At 38.4% G+C, this 18,399-nt stretch overlaps 2 protein-coding genes and 1 long non-coding RNA gene across 4 annotated transcripts in view; 2 read left to right on the forward strand and 1 right to left on the reverse strand.

Moving 5' to 3' along the window:
* Positions 1 to 16: 16 nt before the first annotated feature.
* LOC103505415 overlaps positions 17 to 18,399 on the reverse strand; it is a 58,935-nt gene continuing 40,552 nt past the window's right edge. The window contains exons 6-14 of the mRNA XM_026820745.1: positions 12,728 to 12,861; positions 11,925 to 12,036; positions 10,509 to 10,721; positions 9,797 to 9,826; positions 9,343 to 9,519; positions 8,874 to 9,051; positions 3,754 to 3,848; positions 3,365 to 3,595; positions 17 to 648 (exon numbers count right to left, since the gene is read on the reverse strand). Of these exons, the coding sequence (XP_026676546.1) occupies positions 404 to 648; positions 3,365 to 3,595; positions 3,754 to 3,848; positions 8,874 to 9,051; positions 9,343 to 9,519; positions 9,797 to 9,826; positions 10,509 to 10,721; positions 11,925 to 12,036; positions 12,728 to 12,861 (1,415 nt within the window). The 3' untranslated portion in view covers positions 17 to 403. The remainder of the gene's footprint in view (positions 649 to 3,364; positions 3,596 to 3,753; positions 3,849 to 8,873; positions 9,052 to 9,342; positions 9,520 to 9,796; positions 9,827 to 10,508; positions 10,722 to 11,924; positions 12,037 to 12,727; positions 12,862 to 18,399) is intronic.
* Positions 2,281 to 7,061, forward strand: LOC103505414 (carboxypeptidase D-like). 2 transcript variants are annotated; one of them, XM_026820759.1, is made up of 3 exons: positions 2,281 to 2,548; positions 3,197 to 3,399; positions 3,501 to 4,110. In XM_026820759.1, the coding sequence occupies exons 1-3, from the start codon at positions 2,309 to 2,311 to the stop codon at positions 3,814 to 3,816; spliced, it is 759 nt and encodes a 252-aa protein (XP_026676560.1). In that variant the 5' UTR covers positions 2,281 to 2,308; the 3' UTR covers positions 3,817 to 4,110. The 2 variants fall into 2 exon arrangements, with proteins under 2 accessions (XP_026676560.1, XP_026676561.1); XM_026820760.1 differs by lacking the exon at positions 3,501 to 4,110 and adding an exon at positions 6,775 to 7,061 and having other exon boundaries at positions 2,292 to 2,548; positions 3,197 to 3,289.
* LOC113465859 lies at positions 7,313 to 7,909 on the forward strand. The gene is made up of 2 exons (XR_003390436.1): positions 7,313 to 7,553; positions 7,784 to 7,909. It is a non-coding gene; the product is annotated as an uncharacterized LOC113465859 (long non-coding RNA).

Consider the following 18,399-nt stretch of genomic DNA (forward strand, 5'->3'; position numbering starts at 1 on the left):
CTAGATGGGACTTTATGAGTCTGTCATAGCATATTTCCCATCAGATGGGCGATAAGACACAGTACACCCTACAGACCAAGCTGTAGGGATGCTTTTTTATTTATAATTTGTGAATTTATTCTGTACCAAATACATAAGACCTTGTTTAGACTGGTAAGACTGCTTGAGTAAAGGGACTTGTCAGTCTCATTTCGGCAGTATAAACGGTATATTCTATTCTAACTGCGGGAGTAAAGGGACTCTTCTGACTCATTTCGGCAATATAAACAGGGTATATTCTATTCTACACCCCAAGGTACTGGTTCAACACAAGAGCACCAGAAAGTAACCCGTTGAAATATTCGCACGCGGAAAAATTCCGAGTGCAAAATTTTTCCGTCGACTCCAGGATTCGAACCCGGGTCTATCCGAAGAAGTTGCTGACGAGGTTGTTGAATCCGGAGGTGATGGAGGAGAAAATACCTCCACTAGGGGCAGAGGTGGAGGGCTTAGAGGACATGTGATGAGAGTGGAGAGGTTGATAGTAGTGGGGTCGCTGCTGTTGCTGGTGGTAGAAGTTGTCCTGACGCTGGGGAGAGAAAAAAGAGGAATTAGTGGATAAGGACAAGCTAAGGTCACCCGTCCAGATATCAACCGTGCACAGCGTTGCTCAACTCCAGGGAGGACGTGTAACTTCTAACCAAACTTCCGTTGGCGCGAACGACACAAGAGTGTTAAAGCGCCTAATTGGAAAAAAAAAGAAACTTCCGTTACCGGTTAGGCATGGATGTATATTATTATTATTATTTCAAGAGGTTTGACAGAGGGAACTGTCACTTCTAAGGTCTTATCGTCCCGAAATGGAAGAGAGAAAGAAGACAGGAGAAGAAAAAGCCAGCCGTTCCGAGAACGAACATTTTCCGTTCAGGATAAAATCCGCCCCGGGCGGAAATCGAATCGCGGCCTAGCGCTTACAAGGCAGACGCCCTACCAACCAAGCTAACTAGGCTGGCAGCATTGGTGTAAAAGAATGAGCTTTGAAGTATTGCGAAAAGGTGTTTTTTCATGAACGCGAACGATAGGTTTTTACAAGCAAGGGTTCTATTTACAACAACTACATAGGTATGATTAAGGGACAAAAATCCAACACCTTAAAGTTTGTTACTTACCCCAAAGTTGGGACTGAAATCCGTATCAGGAAGCACTGAGGCAGTAAGATACATATGTACAACTCTCAATTTATAATACAAAGGCACGGTGAATCAAAGGTTATAAGGTACAGAGTTCGTTAAGGTTGAAAAAAGTTGTAGTTATTAGGTTTTAAATAGGATTTTTTTACAGATTTAACAGGAACTTTTCGAACAAGGATTTTACAAGGTTCTCAAAAGTTAAATAAAGGCATGTTAAAATGAGGTTTTCGCAATAAAATGGTTTTGAAGTTCATTTTCTAGTCTTTCTATTCTATTTTCAGGGAGGTGGTGGAGCTTCTGGAGAACAACAAAAGGCTGCTCAAGAAAGACAAGAACAAATTAAGGATATGAAAAATTCTATTCTCAGTCAAGTTTTAGACCAATCTGCCAGAGCAAGGCTCAACACGATAATGCTATGTAAACCAGAGAAGGCCCAACAAATAGAAAATATGATCTGTCAAATGGCTCAAACAGGACAAATTATGAACAAGCTTGGTGAAAATGAACTTATAGGATTACTTGAACAAATTTCAAATAGAGAAGAAAAGAAATCATCAGTTAAGGTGTGTGAGGTTGTACAAATATTCCCCCCAAAGTGCCATGTTTTTTTCACAACAATATAGTAAGTAGGTGCTACATACTGCTTGATCCTATATAATGATATTTGGGAGAGAGACTTAACATGAAAGAGAGAAGGGAAGCACACAAAACCAGGGCTGTATTAAGGGGGATGAGGGGGCCCAGCCCCTCCCCCCTTGAGCTTAATTTTTCTATTTTACTGTATGTCAGACTCCAAAATTTTGGGATCAAGGGGGCTCTAAATTAATGATCCTTTGATTTTTTACCCCAGAAGGCTTGATAAAAGTCTCTTTTCTGAGTCAGTTTATTGATCTACTAATAACAGTAGGTATACTTCTGATTCTCAAAAAGCCAACCTTGATAGTCTTGAGGGTATCGCGTCTGCCGTTCGATCAGATAAGGTTCGTTCTCGGAACGGCTGGCTTTCTCCTAACTTCAAGTTCGGGACGATAAGACCTTAGCAGTTACAGTTCCCCCTATCGAACCTCTTGAAAAAAAAAAGAAAAAAAAATCGAGTTAATTTTTGTAATAAATTTATTTTAAAAGGGTCGCGGCTTTGAATGTCATGTGCCTTTAAAATCGAGTTTAAACAATTTTATGAAATTTCTTTTTCTACTCTACAGTCTCTAGTGAAATTCCTGGCGGAAGCTCACCGAGGTGTACAAGGATTTGTCACGGATGATCTGGGTAACCCGGTAGAGAAAGCTTCACTCAAAATCAAGGGAAGAGATGTTGGCTTCCAGACAACCAAGTATGGAGAATTCTGGCGTATCCTGCTGCCGGGTATTTACAAGCTAGAAGTAAGTGAAAATGATAAATAATACAGTGGGTATCACACTAGGCCTGCACGCCGAATACAGTGGGTATCACACTAGGCCTGCACGCCGAATACAGTGGGTATCACACTAGGCTTGCACGCCGGAGGTCCCGGGCTCGATTCCCGGTGGGGTCGAAGTTTTTTCGGCTCTATGCTTGGAGTTTGGGGTGCACTCGGCCTTGTGAAGGCAATGAGTAGCTACTTTAATCGAGTAGCGACCAGTGGCGGCATTACCAGTGTAAAAAAAATAATAATTTGTAATTGAAATGTGGAAATTGATTGCAAAGGAAGCACTTAAGTAGTAATGATGTGATACCCACTTGTGAAAAGGCTCTGCTTTATCACGAATTCACGATTTGATTTTGATTTGATTGTTTTCCAGGTATACGCTGACGGCTACGTTCCTCGTGAGATCGACTTCATGGTCGTAGAACTAGCCTCGTGAGGACAATAAGTAGCTACTTTAACCGAGTAGCGACCATTGGTGGCATTACTAGTGTAAAAAGATTATTGAAATATGGAAATTGATTTCAAAGGAGGCACTTAGTATTGATGTGATATCCACTTGTGAAAAAGCTCTGCTTTACCACAAATAAATTCACGATTTGATTTTGATTTGATTGTTTTCCAGGTATACGCTGACGGCTACGTTCCTCGTGAGATCGACTTCATGGTTGTAGAACAACATCCCACCCTGCTCAACGTCACTCTACACACGTCTAAAGTAAGTTCTCCCCTTCAGCACGACAAACATTGGCGCCCCCCGTGGTCACTGCACAAACCCAGCCCGACCACGAGCTTTGCCTGGCTCGCTTCACAACGAGGCAATAGTTCACCCGCTTCACACGGGTCGAACTCGCTAACTTCACAGTCGAAAGACTCGCGGCTCGCTTCACACGGGTCCTCTGAGCATGCGCGAAACAATTTGCTCGCTTGCCCGCTTCACACGGGTCGAACTCGCTAACTTCACATGGGTCGAACTCGCTAACTTCACAGTCGAAAGACTCGCGGCTCGCTTCACACGGGTCCTCTGAGCATGCGCGAAACAATTTGCTCGCTTCACAGAAGTTGGACGCATGGCTAACTTCACAGTCTTCTCATCGCTCAAATGCGCATGCTATTCCCGGTGATCGAGCGATGCGCATCGAAGAACTGTCACTGGTGTCTTCTGCGCATGCGCATACTAACGGGTGCTCTGCGCATGTGTATTGTGTGGCCTTCTATTTGGTTGTGGTTCGGTGGAAGACTTGATGGGGTTAATGTACACGCCGTGCGACAAAGGGCTAAGAATTCACGAAACGAAAAAAAGTCTGATTTTTTTCAAGAAGTTTGACAGAGGGAACTGTAAATGCTAAGGTCTTATCTTCCCAAAATCGAAGAGAGAAGGAAGACATAATAGGAGAAGGCCAGCTGTTCCGAGAACGAATATAATCCCACCAGGAAAAAGGCTGAATAAACCTTTCCGCTTTATAGCCCGAAAAAGGGTTATTTTTCAAGTTTGGGGGCGATTCTATTCGGCTTTTTCGTTTCGTGAATTTTTAGCCAGCTTTTGCTTAAAAAATATTAATTTTTAATGTGACCAATTATTTTTTGAAAGATGGAGTTCTTTTTCCCGTTCTAGTCCTGACAAAGGAGTAGGTAAAAAATATAGTTAGGTACCTGAGCACTTATTTTTTACTTTCTATTTTACAGAAAGTGGAGGAGATTAATTCAAGAAGACCCAAGTCAACTTTTACTACTTTTCAGTAATGCAAAAATGGACCTAAGGTCTTTTTGAATTGACCCTTCCAAATTTTGCAATCCGTTCATTTTTCAAGTTAGAAAAAATCTATATAAAAATGGAAACTAGTCGGACTTATTATGTTAATAAGTTTTTACCTGTGCAATTAAATAACATTTATTATTCACGTATTTTAAGTCTAATGTGAATTCTTTTTCTATTTTTACTTGCCTTTTCCTATAGGAAGGAAAGTATTTATATTGGTGTCGGTTGCATGGATAACTAACATTTTTCTTCCTTTTTCTATTTTTACTTGCCTTTTCCTATAGGAAGGAAAGTATTTATATTGGTGTCGGTTGCATGGATAACTAACATTTTTCTTCCTCTCAAAACTCCATTTCGTGTTAATATAGGCCGGGCGTCGCATTGCTTGGAACTCTTGACGTTCACGCGCCTCCGCACGCTTGATAATCTTGCAAAATAAAATAAATGCACCAACCAGGCCGGGCGTCGCATTGCTTGGAACTCTTGACGTTCACGCGCCTCCGCACGCTTGATAATCTTGCAAAATAAAATAAATGCACCAACCTCAGTGATGTAGTGGTTAGCGCTGTGGACTTCGGATCTGGAGGTTGGTGGTTCGAGTCCAAGTAAAGTCGTTAAAATTAGCCTTGTATATTAAGCAGGGAACGACATTTTTGAATTTTGACAAGCATTTATGCTTAACACAATCAAAATTCCTTTAAAAAAAATGTCCAATTGGTTGGTTTCACCTTCTTCGGCCCTTCAAAAATCTTTCGCACTTTCAATTTTTACTCCTTGGGTTAACTATCAATTAGCACAATGCTATAAATTTCGCACATGCACATTTTTTCAAGCACTAGGATTTTTCCCTTATAAAGTTGCTCTTGATCATGGTGAAGCCCTAGTTAACGAGGAAGGTTGCGTGCTGGTGCAAACATTATCATAAACAGATAACATTTGTTTGCTATCCTGTCTGCCTTCTCTCTGTATTTTTAGAACGAAAATACCTTTGTTACAGTTTCCTATTACCAAATCAGTAGATAAAAAAAAACTATTCTTTTATGTTGAATAAATGGTTCAATTATTCCCCCTGCCAGAATTTACTCACAAACGATTTGTATAAAAAAGCAATTTTAGTACTTTGGGGGATTTGTGGCGTGGACCCAAGGTCTTTTTGAATTGACCCTTCCAAATTTTGCAATCCGTTCATTTTTCAAGTTAGAAAAAATCCATATAAAAATGGAAACTAGTCGGACTTATTATGTTAATAAGTTTTTACCTGTGCAATTAAATAACATTTATTATTCACGTATTTTAAGCCATATTATCACCCATCCAGATACTGACCACACCTAACATTTCTCAACTTTAGTGTTCTACTGGGAACTAATGTTTACAACGCTTCTATGGGTTTCTAAATATTCTAATAAGGTAATTAATAATTAAATTAGTAACAGGTGTACAATGTGTGATGTAAAACCATGTCTGGTTGTCACCCTTTCTTAGTAAAGAATTGCTTGATCCTAAAAGTTCAGAGATAGGTTATGATGTAATACTGGTCCAAGCTGAAGATAATTCTAGGACAATCTGAGGTTGTGAGCAATAGGTAAGCAAATAACATGGAAAATATCTGGTATCATGTTACCGAGACACTTCTATGCTTACCTGGTAGGTGGACTTCGGATCTGGAGGTTGGTGGTTCGAGTCCAAGTCAAGTCGTAAAAATTAGCCTTGTATATTAAGCAGAGAACGACATTTTTGAATTTTGACAAGCATTTATGCTTAACACAATCAAAATTCCTTTTTTAAAAAAATGTCCAATTGGTTGGTTTCACCTTCTTCGGCCCTTCTTATGCTAACTGACTAAGAATCGTAGGTATTGAATGAAAACCTTTACTAGGCCGTAAAAATCTTTCGCACTTTCAATTTTTACTCCTTGGGTTAACTATCAATTAGCACAATGCTACTAAATTTCGCACATGCACATTTTTTCAAGCACAAGGATTTTTCCCTTATAAAGTTGCTCTTGATCATGGTGAAGCCCTAGTTAACGAGGAAGGTTGCGTGCTGGTGCAAACATTATCATAAACAGATAAGATTTGTTTGCTATCCTGTCTGCCTTCTCTCTGTATTTTTAGAACGAAAATACCTTTGTTACATTTTCCCATTACCAAATCAGTAGATAAAAAAAAACCTATTCTTTTATGTTGAAGAAATGGTTCAATTATTCCCCCTGCCAGAATTTACTCACAAACGATTTGTATAAAAAAGCAATTTTAGTACTTTGGGGGATTTGTGGCGGGACAATATTTGTAGTGCGACATATTTTTTTCCCTGTCAGGATTTACTTATAAACAATTTGTAAAAAAAGAAGAAAAAAGAAATTTGGTAAGTACTTTGGGGGGTTTGTGGCGGGACATTATTTATTGTGCAATATAAAGAGAATCTCTTGCCTTGTTTTTCAGCCGTTCGGTTTTGCCTACACGTACGAGCAACACTCTCACGTTTACCCTACTAGTACACCGATATCAGCAGTGTCGTCATCTTTGTCGTATATTCCCTATGAAGACACGTTCATTTTCTCCAAACAACCCATTCCCTCCTTCCCCGAATACCATTTAAATCCCGAACAATAAATTAATTTTCTTTCCCTAATAATAATACCTATTTGGCCCCATATTCACCCAACTTGGGCAAGGGCATTTATTTACAGATAAACTGCAAAAATTTACTATAATTTTCCTTAATAACAATACCTAAATATACCTATTTGGCTCCATATTCACCCAACTTGGGCAAGGGCATTTATTTACAGATAAACTGCAAAAATTTACTATAATTTTCCTTAATAACAATACCTAAATCGATTCACCAATCTCAGTGGTTAGCGCGGTGGACTTCGGATCTGGAGGTTGGTGGTTCGAGTCCAAGTCAAGTCATAAAATTTAGCGTAGTTCATTAAGCAGGAAACGACATTTGTGACAAGCATTTATGCTTAACACAATTGAAATTCCTTTTTAAATCAATTCCACGGTGTACCTATTATTATCCTACGACCACCCTGTAAAAACGTTCGATTAATTCACAATTATTTCTTTTAAGAACAGTAATTCCACGAACAAAATGCAATTAATTTTCGAGACAAATTTGTAATGTTTGTGATTTTTAGGAACTTGATTTTTACGTTTACGAATAGTTTATTATTGTTTTACGGGGCTCGGATTTTTTCTATGAATGAAGATAGGTTAAACTTTAAAATTCCTTTTTAAATCAATTCCACGGTGTACCTATCATTATTATCCTACGACCACCCTGTAAATCCTACGACCACCCTGTAAAATTCCACGAACAAAATGCAATTAATTTTCGAGACAAATTTGTAATGTTTGTAATATTTAGGAACTTGATTTTTACGTTTACGAATAGTTTATTATTGTTTTACGGGGCTCGGATTTTTTCTATGAATGAAGATAGGTTAAACTAAACTACTATTAAACTTAAATACTAAATTAGGTATGTAAAACAATGTACTATATTCCTCAACTTACTTTAATCATACTTGGGTGTCAGTTTCCTAACTCTTTAACCACAATGATCTTGTAAAAGAAAACCTCATTTTAACATGCCTTTATTTAACTTTTGAGAACCTTGTAAAATCCTTGTTCGAAAAGTTCCTGTTAAATCTGTAAAAAATCCTATTTAAAACCTAATAACTACAACTTTATTCAACCTTAACGAACTCTGTACCTTATAACCTTTGTTTCACCGTGCCTTTGTATTATAAATTGAGAGTTGTACAATGTACATATCTTACTGCCTCAATGCTTCCTGATACGGATTTCAGTCCCAACTTTGGGGTAAGTAACAAACTTTAAGGTGTTGGATTTTTATCCCTTAATCATACCTAGGTATGTATAGTTGTAAATAGAACCCTTGCTTGTAAAAACCTATCGTTCGCGTTCATGAAAAAACACCTTTTCGCAATACTTCAAAGCTCATTCTTTTACATCAATGCTGCCATCCTAGTTAGCTTGGTTGGTAGGGCGTCTGCCTTGTAAGCGCTAGGCCGCGAGTTCGATTTCCGCCCGGGGCGGATTTTATCCTGAACGGAAAATGTTCGTTCTCGGAACGGCTGGCTTTTTCTTCTCCCTGTCTTCTTTCTCTCTTCCATTTCGGGACGATAAGACCTTAGAAGTGACAGTTCCCTCTGTCAAACCTCTTGAAAAAAAAAAATAATAATAATAAAATACATCCATGCCTATCCGGTAACGGAAGTTTCTTTTTTTTCCAGTTAGGCGCTTTAACACTCTTGTGTCGTTCGCGCCAACGGAAGTTTGGTTAGAATATTGTAGAGTTGGTTAGAAGTTACACGTCCTCCCTGGACTTGAGCAACGCTGTGCACGGTTGATATCTGGACGGGTGACCTTAGCTTGTCCTTATCCACTAATTCCTCTTTTTTCTCTCCCCAGCGTTGTCTATCATCAGATGAGCGAGAAGAGTCAACACAAGACCATCAATAGTAATCCGTTGAATTATTTGCGATCGAAATATTATTTTTGTCGACTCTATAAATCGAACCCGGGAGCATAAGCTTGGCGAGCAAACGCACATTTCATGTCTTACCAATCTGTTCTCTTCCCACATCTTGGGCAGCTCTGAGGCGGGAGGGAATTTACAGCAGGACAGCTCTAGTGTTACTTCCATACATCCGTACCATACGTAGTTGAAGTCCTGCATACCTCCTGCAGTTCAAATCAGAACAATTTTTTGACTTAGACAGTGAGACAAGACGCAAGTGGACCTGGTAGTTAAGGTAATCATCAGTAGTTCAGTGAACTGTAGAAGTCAGTGGCCAATCAAGGTTAGTAAACTTAAAAAAAAAAAAAGTTGAAACTTTCTTAATAAATGAATAGCATAGGTAATAGGTACTTATCTAGGTGATTTTTTTTTATTATTAAAAAAATTCCATACAGGTCGAACCAAAATTTCTAATCGAACTTTCTCTCAAAGGTAATTATTGGTGGGTCACTTACCAGTGAGAGGATACCACTGGGCTCCATTGGTAATGCCCTGCTTGAAGGCCGGCGTGTTCGACTTACAGGCCAGGCCTGTGGCCATGGTAGGATGATTCCTGGAGTAGGTGAGGGCCAAATGTTTGAACACATCGTCGTCAGGCGTCAGGGAGGGGGCGGAGGAGTAACTCTGGAACACTGGAGAGGAGGGAAGAAAAGAAAATTGAATTAGAGGGTGAAAAAACTCAAAGGAAGAAAAAAAAAAACATAGGTACTACTAATAATAATGAATTAATGATCATAATATAAAACTCGCACTTCGTGCTCGGGCTTCGCGTGTAAAATAAAATAATTTAATGAAATTGACACGTTCTGTCTTTTAGGGTCGACGGAAAAGACACAGTCTGGTGTTGTCCTAGTCCTGTTGCCATATGAAATGCTCGGCGTTAATGGGTAATTTCAATGAATTACTCACCTTTGCAAGAGGCGGAAGAACGACAAATTTCTATTTGTTCAAGGCAGCATGAAGGGAAATAGAAATGACAAACATTACAACAATATTAGGTATTTACAATCCCCTACTTACTAACTTCAAAAGGTTTGAAAAATACTGAATTTAAGATCTGATGCTGTGCAAATGCGCACTCTTTAAAATACTATCCAAGCTCTAAGATCCGACTTCGGATGTTTCGTACTCACTAGAGTTGGGCGTATTGTCGAATGGATAGCTTGCGACCAGGGCTCCGCCATGCAGACCCCCAGACAGAACGAACTGAATCTTGGACGTCCACTCTTTGACGGCGTCCGTTTCCGGTTGCCCTCGCTTGTTATTCTGCTCGAAGGGAAATAGAAATGACAAACATTACAACAATATTATTTACAATCCCCTACTAACTTCAAAAGGTTTGAAAAATACTGAATTTAAGATCTGATGCTGTGCAAATGCGCACTCTTTAAAATACTATCCAAGCTCTAAGATCCGACTTCGGATGTTTCGTGATCAATAAGACTCAGTTTCCAGAGACAAAATCTGATCTTGAAATCTACCGGGACGTTTTTTTTTACCGGATCTGGAAAACGACTGTAGTGTGAACGCTCTCATTTAAAATGTATTGCGTCTCAGAAAAAAAAACCGGACCAGAAAAAAATCTGATAGTACGCAGTGTGAACGAGCTCTAAGTACTCACTAGAGTTGGGCGTATTGTCGAATGGATAGCTTGCGACCAGGGCTCCGCCGTGCAGACCCCCAGACAGAACGAACTGAATCTTGGACGTCCACTCTTTGACGGCGTCCGTTTCCGGTTGCCCTCGCTTGTTGTTCTGCTTGAAATAGTCCGGAAAGTTGCGGTTCAAATCGAACCCTCGAGCGTTGTATCGCCCCTGTCCGCCTTCACACTGGCCTGGAAGAAAGGGATGGTAATTTAGGTTAGTTATTTTATTATTATTATTATTATTATTATTATTTGTAGGTTTAATAGAGGTAACTGTAGTCAATAGCGAAGGTTGAGTGCGAAGGAAAATCGTTCGGAAAATTTTGTTCAGCCAAAACCAGTTGTCCTCAAAGCGATCACTCTGAAGCTGATTGAGAGGCCGACGACAAACGCCGAATCCATCTTAATATGGGAAAAGGCGAAGAAGAAGATGGAGGGAACTGTAACAACAGAGGTCTTATCGTCCCGAAATGGAAGAGACAAGGAGGGCAAGATAAGCGAACGAACCTTACCTGTTTAGGATAAAATTCGGCCCGGGCGGGTATTGAACCCGTGAAACTGCTTACAAAACAAGCGCACAACCTTCCAAGCTAACTAGGCTGGTTTATGGTCTTTGTATGGTTAATTTTGGTAAGGCACACCAGGTACCTATTACATATATGTACTTGCTATTTTGTGGTACAGTCAGGCTATTTGACCAAACAATAGTGAGGTCTACACTTCACAGAACTAATAGTTAAATCCCTACTTAACTCTATTATACAGTAGAACCTCGATTATATCAACCTCCATTATATCAACTCCAAAAATTAGTTGATATAATCGAGGTTCTACTGTACTCACCTTCTCTAGCAACCTCATAACCATCAGGGTTCATGGAAGGCAGAATGTGAATGGATTGAGAGGTCGACGACAAACGCCGAATCCATCTTAATATGGGAAAAGGCGAAGAAAAAGAAGAAGATGGAGGGAACTGTAAAAACAAAGGTCTTATCGTCCCGAAATGGAAGAGACAAGGAGGGCAAGATAAGAGAACGAACCTTACCTGTTAAGGATAAGATTCGCCCTGGGCGGGTATTGAACCCGTGAAAGTGCTTACAAAACGAGCGCACAACCTTCCAAGCTAACTAGGCTGGTTTATGGCCTTTGTATGGTTAATTTTGGGAAGGCACATCAGGTACCTATTGCATATATGTACTTGCTATTTTGTGGTACAGTCAGGCTATTTGACCAAACAATAGTGAGGTCTACGCTTCACAGAACTAATAGTTAAATCCCTACTTTACTCTATTATACAGTAGAACCTCGATTATATCAACCTCCATTATATCAACTCTCTATTATATCAACTCCAAACATTAGTTGATATAATCGAGGTTCTACTGTACTCACCTTCTCTAGCAACCTCATAACCATCAGGGTTCATGGAAGGCAGAATGTGAATGCGGGTATTGTCCAGAAGCCATTTGATGTACGGGTCTGTGTTGTAGTTGTCCACGAAATACTAAAGAATGAAACAAGGAGCAGATTTTAGAGAACTCTGGGATTTTACAATTTGTCTGTTCTCTTTGTCGACTTGCTTAATAACTGTGGTTAGTCATGAGAATGAGGGTCTACTGAATCATGCTTAGACACCTCTAGGCCAAGGCTAACTCTGTTTGGGCTACCATAAAATATAGGACAATAGGAAAATGAAATAATGGTTAATATTTCAGACATTTTTTTTTTTTTTAAGAGGTTTGACAGAGGGAACTGTAACTTCTATGGTCTTATCGTCCCGAAATCGAAGAGAGAAGGAAGACAGGTATGCTTAGACACCTCTAGGCCAAGGCTAACTCTGTTTGGGCTACCATAAAATCTAGGACAATAGGAAAATGGTTAATATTTCAGACATTTTTGTAAACAAATCTAGAATAGGTAATGCTTTTATGGCCTATGTATGGGTGGGAATTAATTCAAACCTATTTTTATTATCTACCAAATACACAAGGCCTTGTTTAGACTGTGAGAGTAAAGGGCCTTTTCAATCTCATTCTGGCAGTATAAACAGGGTATATTCTATTCAATTTCTAACTTTGCCAAAGCCCATCAATTTTGGACTGAGAGTTTTTACTTCCTTATCTAATCTTATCTTATCTTTTTTTTTTTTTTTTTGAAAGGTAAAAAAAAGTATACAGTAGGTATTTTCAACTTACTTGGATCAAGTGCAACATGAGCTCTCTTCCAACTGCTTCGTTACCATGCATGTTGGCCACATATTTCACATCAGGTTTCCCAATCATATGCTCGTATGGTGAGGCTGACACCACCATCACCCACAGATCACGACCTGATGGATCAAAAGGAATGAAAATTCCACCGAACCACAACCAAATAGAAGGCCACACAATACACATGCGCAGAGCACCCGTTAGTATGCGCATGCGCAGAAGACACCAGTGACAGTTCTTCGATGCGCATCGCTCGATCACCGGGAATAGCATGCGCATTTGAGCGATGAGAAGACTGTGAAGTTAGCCATGCGTCCAACTTCTGTGAAGCGAGCAAATTGTTTCGCGCATGCTCAGAGGACCCGTGTGAAGCGAGCCGCGAGTCTTTCGACTGTGAAGTTAGCGAGTTCGACCCATGTGAAGTTAGAATGAAAATGGGGTTAAGAGAAAGAAAATTGGGTTAGGTTAAGCAACAATATAAATATGTACCAGTAGGTGATGACAAGGACTACAATTCAATCAGAGTTTAAGCTAAGCTTGACTCTTGTTTATTTAATTGAAGGAGTTTTAACAATAAAGTCCTACCTTAAGCTTAACTCTTGGAATGAGCAATCCAACTTTTTAGCCAGTTAGATTGCTAAAGCTAAGAGTTCAAATAAGTTTAAAAAATTTTGATTAATAACAAACTGCCATGACCCATTGTAAGTAGATATTTTATATCATTTGCAGAATCAGGTAAATACGCAATCATCAATAAATCAATTGCAAACCTTACCAAGGTAAAAACTTTTTTATCCAAAAGATTCTGAACATGAGAAGTATGAGAACACAAAACTTCATTTTTGTCTTCCTAGAGTTAAACTTGTACGTGTGATGAAAAGTCAGTTCGTAAATCAAATAGGACACTCAAACAGAAGTTCATTGTAAGCAATATTATAAGGTCGAGATAAAAAAAAAAATAAAATAAAAAGGTAAAAGTAAAAAGTTAAAATTGGTCCAAAATCAAATGAAAAAAAATCTTCGTTTCGATTCTTCGTTATCAAAAAATCAGTTATCAGAAATTTGAATTTTTGAAATTTCGCGCTCTCTTGTTGCAAACTAAAATGGCGGGAATTGGATCACAGCCTACTACAGCCTCTTTTTGGCTTCACTTTTCGCTCCTATCCACTACATGCTAGCCCCTGTGATTCGGTACTTTTGAATTTTCAAATTTTCCCTACATGCCATTTTGTGATCGATTTTCTTTTGCGAAAAAATTGGAGATTTTGATGATTTTGACATCTTTCCGAATCAAATTGAGATATAAACTGTCAAATTTATTATAAAGGATAAAATCTGAAGAAGTTGGTCTTGGTTCTTTTCGAAAGAACACAATGTAAATTTACTGGATTCGAGGAAAGGAAATATCCAAAAGTTCAAAAGGGTAAGTTGTATAGTAATAGCAGCTTTGGGGGTCTGAATCAAGGGTTATAATAGGTATTATCTATAAATTATAAGAGAAGGGCATCAGCCTAATAGCATTAAATTTAAGAAACGATGTTTTGCAGTTTACAAATTTGTTGAGGTAAAGGTACAAAAAGGTCATCCCAAAAGTCAATAAAAAATTTATAAAAATATTTGTCTCCCCCAGGATTTGAGCCCACGACTTCCCAAAAGCCATCCCCGTGTTTCAAGCGTTAAAGCCTTGAAGGAACCTTTTCCAGGTCACCAAAGTTAAGCAAAACGTCGTGCGAGGTTGGTGGCATCTGCACGGACAAATTACATGTTGAAGGTAGGTAATGTAGGTATGTTTCTTTTCTTTTTTCATAGACTTAGCCTTGGGAGGACAATTGAGTTTGTTGAGTAGTTGCTCCAAAAAGAGCAGATCAGACCGCCAGTAGTGGTTTTGTATTACAAAAATCTGGAGTGAACATCACAAGACTTCTTAATACAGTAGCGGAATGCCTACGCGTACCTATTTGAAAAAAAAAAAAAAAAAATGGGAAAAATTTAAGTTAAACTTGTGTGATGAAAAGTCAGTTCGTAAATCAAATAGGACACTCAAACAGAAGTTCATTGTAAGCAATATTATAAGGTCGAGATAAAAAAAAATAAAAAGGTAAAAGGTAAAATTGGTCCAAAATCAAATGAAAAAAAAAAAAAAAAATCTTCGTTATCAAAAAATCAGTTATCAGAAATTTGAATTTTTGAAATTTCGCGCTCTCTTGTTGCAAACTAAAATGGCGGGAATCGGATCACAGCCTACTACAGCCTCTTTTTGGCTTCACTTTTCGCTCCTATCCACTACATGCTAGCCCCTGTGATTCGTTCAACTTTTGAATTTTTTAAATTTTCCCTACATGCCATTTTGTGATCGATTTTCTTTTACGAAAAAATTGGAGATTCTGATCTTTCCATTCTTTCCGAATCAAATTGAGATATAAACTGTCAAATTTATTATAAAGGATAAAATCTGAAGAAGTTGGTCTTGGTTCTTTTCGAAAGAACACAATGTAAATTTACTGGATTCGAGGAAAGGAAATATCCAAAAGTTCAAAAGGGTAAGTTGTATAGTAATAGCAGCTTTGGGGGTCTGAATCAAGGGTTATAATAGGTATTATCTATAAATTATAAGAGAAGGGCATCAGCCTAATAGCATTAAATTTAAGAAACGATGTTTTGCAGTTTACAAATTTGTTGAGGTAAAGGTACAAAAAGGTCATCCCAAAAGTCAATAAAAAATTTATAAAAATATGTAAGTTGTATAGTAATAGGGGCTTTGGGGGTCTGAATCAAGGGTTATAATATTATTATAAATTATAAGAGAAGGGCATCATCAGCCTAATAGCATTAAATTTGAGAAACGATGTTTTGCAGTTTACAAATTTGTTGAGGTAAAGGTACAAAAAGGTCATCCCAAAAGTCAATAAAAAATTTATAAAAATATTTGTCTCCCCCAGGATTTGAGCCCACGACTTCCCAAAAGCCATCCCCGTGTTTCAAGCGTTAAAGCCTTGAAGGAACCTTTTCCAGGTCACCAAAGTTAAGCAAAACGTCGTGCGAGGTTGGTGGCATCTGCACGGACAAATTACATGTTGAAGGTAGGTAATGTAGGTATATGTTTCTTTTCTTTTTTCATGGACTTAGCCTTGGGAGGACAATTATTGAGTTTGTTGAGTAGTTGCTCCAAAAAGAGCAGACCAGACCGCCAGTAGTGGTTTGTATTACAAAAATCTGGAGTGAACATCACAAGACTTCTTAATACAGTAGCGGAATACCTACGTACCTATTTGAAAAAAAAAAAAAAAAACAAAAATTTTCTCCAACGCGGCCGATTTTTGCTTTGTTTGAAATGATGGAACATACCCAAATTCCTCATGGCTAACTTGAACTTCGGAACACTCGTGGCTCATCAGGTAGTGATATGGTAGATGTTTTTTATTTAGGCACTATGACAACTCTCACAAACACATGAAACCTAGAACTGAATCCTCTTCGTCTAAAACTTCAGCTGAATAGCTGAAGTTTGTGTCGACTGAGGAGGAAACAGCTCAGGTCCATGGCATTTTCTTCAGACATTAGGTAGTGATATGGTAGATGTTTTTTATTTAGGCACTATGACAACTCTCACAAACACGTATGAAACCTAGAACTGAATCCTCTTCGTCTAAAACTTCAGCTGAATAGGTGAAGTTTGTGTCGACTGAGGAGGAAACAGCTCAGGTCCATGGCATTTTCTTCAGACATTTTCATGGCAATTTTTTTTCTGTGATTCTGATGTATATTGTATGATTATCCTTCAAATCCCCTCCATTTTTCGCCTATTTCCCCTAGAGTCCCGGTCACACTCCAGTCACGGTATAATCAAAATATTCTCACTCATATTTCTGACGATTAAATACAATTATTTAGAATTATGATGGAATAGATCTATGATCTAATTCTTTTCCTTCGCCTTTTCCCATGTTCAGATGGGGTCGGCGTTTGTCGTCGGCCTCTCAATCAGCTTCAGAGTGATCGCTTTGAGGCCGGAATGAAAATGGGGTTAGGTTAAGCAACAATATAAATATGTACCAGTAGGTGATGACAAGGACTACATTTTTTTTTTTTAACAAGTTTCCATTTATATTTGATTGACAAAAAAACTCAGAACATACATTTTTCATATAAATGGTATACCCATCCGTATAAGCAGAGCTTGTGCCACGGATGGGGAGTTCATTTATAATATTTATCTAGTTTCAATTTCATTCTATTAAGCATTCTATTAATTCAATCAGAGTTTAAGCTAAGCTTGACTCTTATTTATTTAATTGAAGGAGTTTTAACAATAAAGTCCTACCTTAAGCTTAACTCTTGGAATGAGCAATCCAATGGGCTAATTTCAAACTTTTTAGCCAGTTAGATTGCTAAAGCTAAGAGTTCAAATAAGTTTAAATAATTTTGATTAATAACAAACTGCCATGACCCATTGTAAGTAGATATTTTATACCATTTGCAGAATCAGGTAAATACGCAATCATCAATAAATCAATTGCAAACCTTACCAAGGTAAAAACTTTTTTATCCAAAAGATTCTGTCATCCCATCACAAGCACGATGTAGTTGGAGCTGAATCTTCCTCGTCTAAAACTTTGGCGTGATAGCTAAAGTTTGTGTCGACTGATGAGGAATCAGCTCAGGTTCATGGCATTCATTTTCAGTTCAATCGTGATCTCCACTTTCTAACATTTTCTGCTTTTTCACATCCAGTCTACAGTTTCATGGGCATTTCTTTTCTATTATTTCTTACCGTTTATATGAATATGGATACTTTTATTGTTTTCCATCCGACTCGAGTTTCGCCTACTTTTTAGTCTTCTTCATGGGAACTGACTCTAAGAAGCGTAAAAAGTAGGCGAAACTTGAGTCGGATGGAAAACAATAAAAGTATCCATAATCATATAAATGGTAAGAAATAATGTTAATACATAGGATGTCTAATATAAACCTAACCAATAATTTCTTTTCTGTTCAAAGGCGTCCAGCAAACCCAAGTCGGGACTCAAGTTGGATGTCTAATATAAACCTAACCAATAATTTCTTTTCTGTTCAAAGGCGTCCAGCAAACCCAAGTCGGGACTCAAGTTGAAAACCATGGACCACGGAATACTAGACGAGGCCTCAACCACGACGAATCTCTACCTGGAACCCATCCTGAGCGCGTACTACACCATCCCTCATCCCACCATACGAAGTATCGTACCCAAATTCCTCATGGCTAACTTGAACTTCGGAACACTCGTGGCTCATCAGGTAGTGATATGGTAGATGTTTTTTATTTAGGCACTATGACAACTCTCACAAACACGTATGAAACCTAGAACTGAATCCTCTTCGTCTAAAACTTCAGCTGAATAGGTGAAGTTTGTGTCGACTGAGGAGGAAACAGCTCAGGTCCATGGCATTTTCTTCAGACATTTTCATGGCAATTTTTTTTCTGTGATTCTCAACGCGCTTCCGGCTTCAGGTTTGACATGTCCAAGAATATTCAGGTAGGTAGGTAATCTTTCCATTATGGTGATTCACTTTTAATTTTGATTTTTTTTTTTTTTTTTTTTTTTTTTAGGGCGATATGGCCAATGGCACACAAGGGGTTAAAAAAATTCCGGGAAAAAAGAAGATTTTTATGGTTCCTG

The sequence above is a fragment of the Diaphorina citri genome, unplaced genomic scaffold (genome assembly GCF_000475195.1).
Source record: "Diaphorina citri unplaced genomic scaffold, Diaci psyllid genome assembly version 1.1 scaffold172, whole genome shotgun sequence".
Classification (NCBI taxonomy): domain Eukaryota; kingdom Metazoa; phylum Arthropoda; class Insecta; order Hemiptera; family Psyllidae; genus Diaphorina; species Diaphorina citri.

Coding starts and splice junctions, on each gene's coding strand:
- LOC103505414 (XM_026820759.1), top strand. CDS start 2,309: ATGTCATGTGCCTTTAAAATCGAGTTTAAACAATTTTATGAAATTTCT. Junction 2,549..3,196: donor CGGGTATTTACAAGCTAGAA/GTAAGTGAAAAT, acceptor ATTGTTTTCCAG/GTATACGCTGACGGCTACGT. Junction 3,400..3,500: donor TCACAACGAGGCAATAGTTC/ACCCGCTTCACA, acceptor ATTTGCTCGCTT/GCCCGCTTCACACGGGTCGA.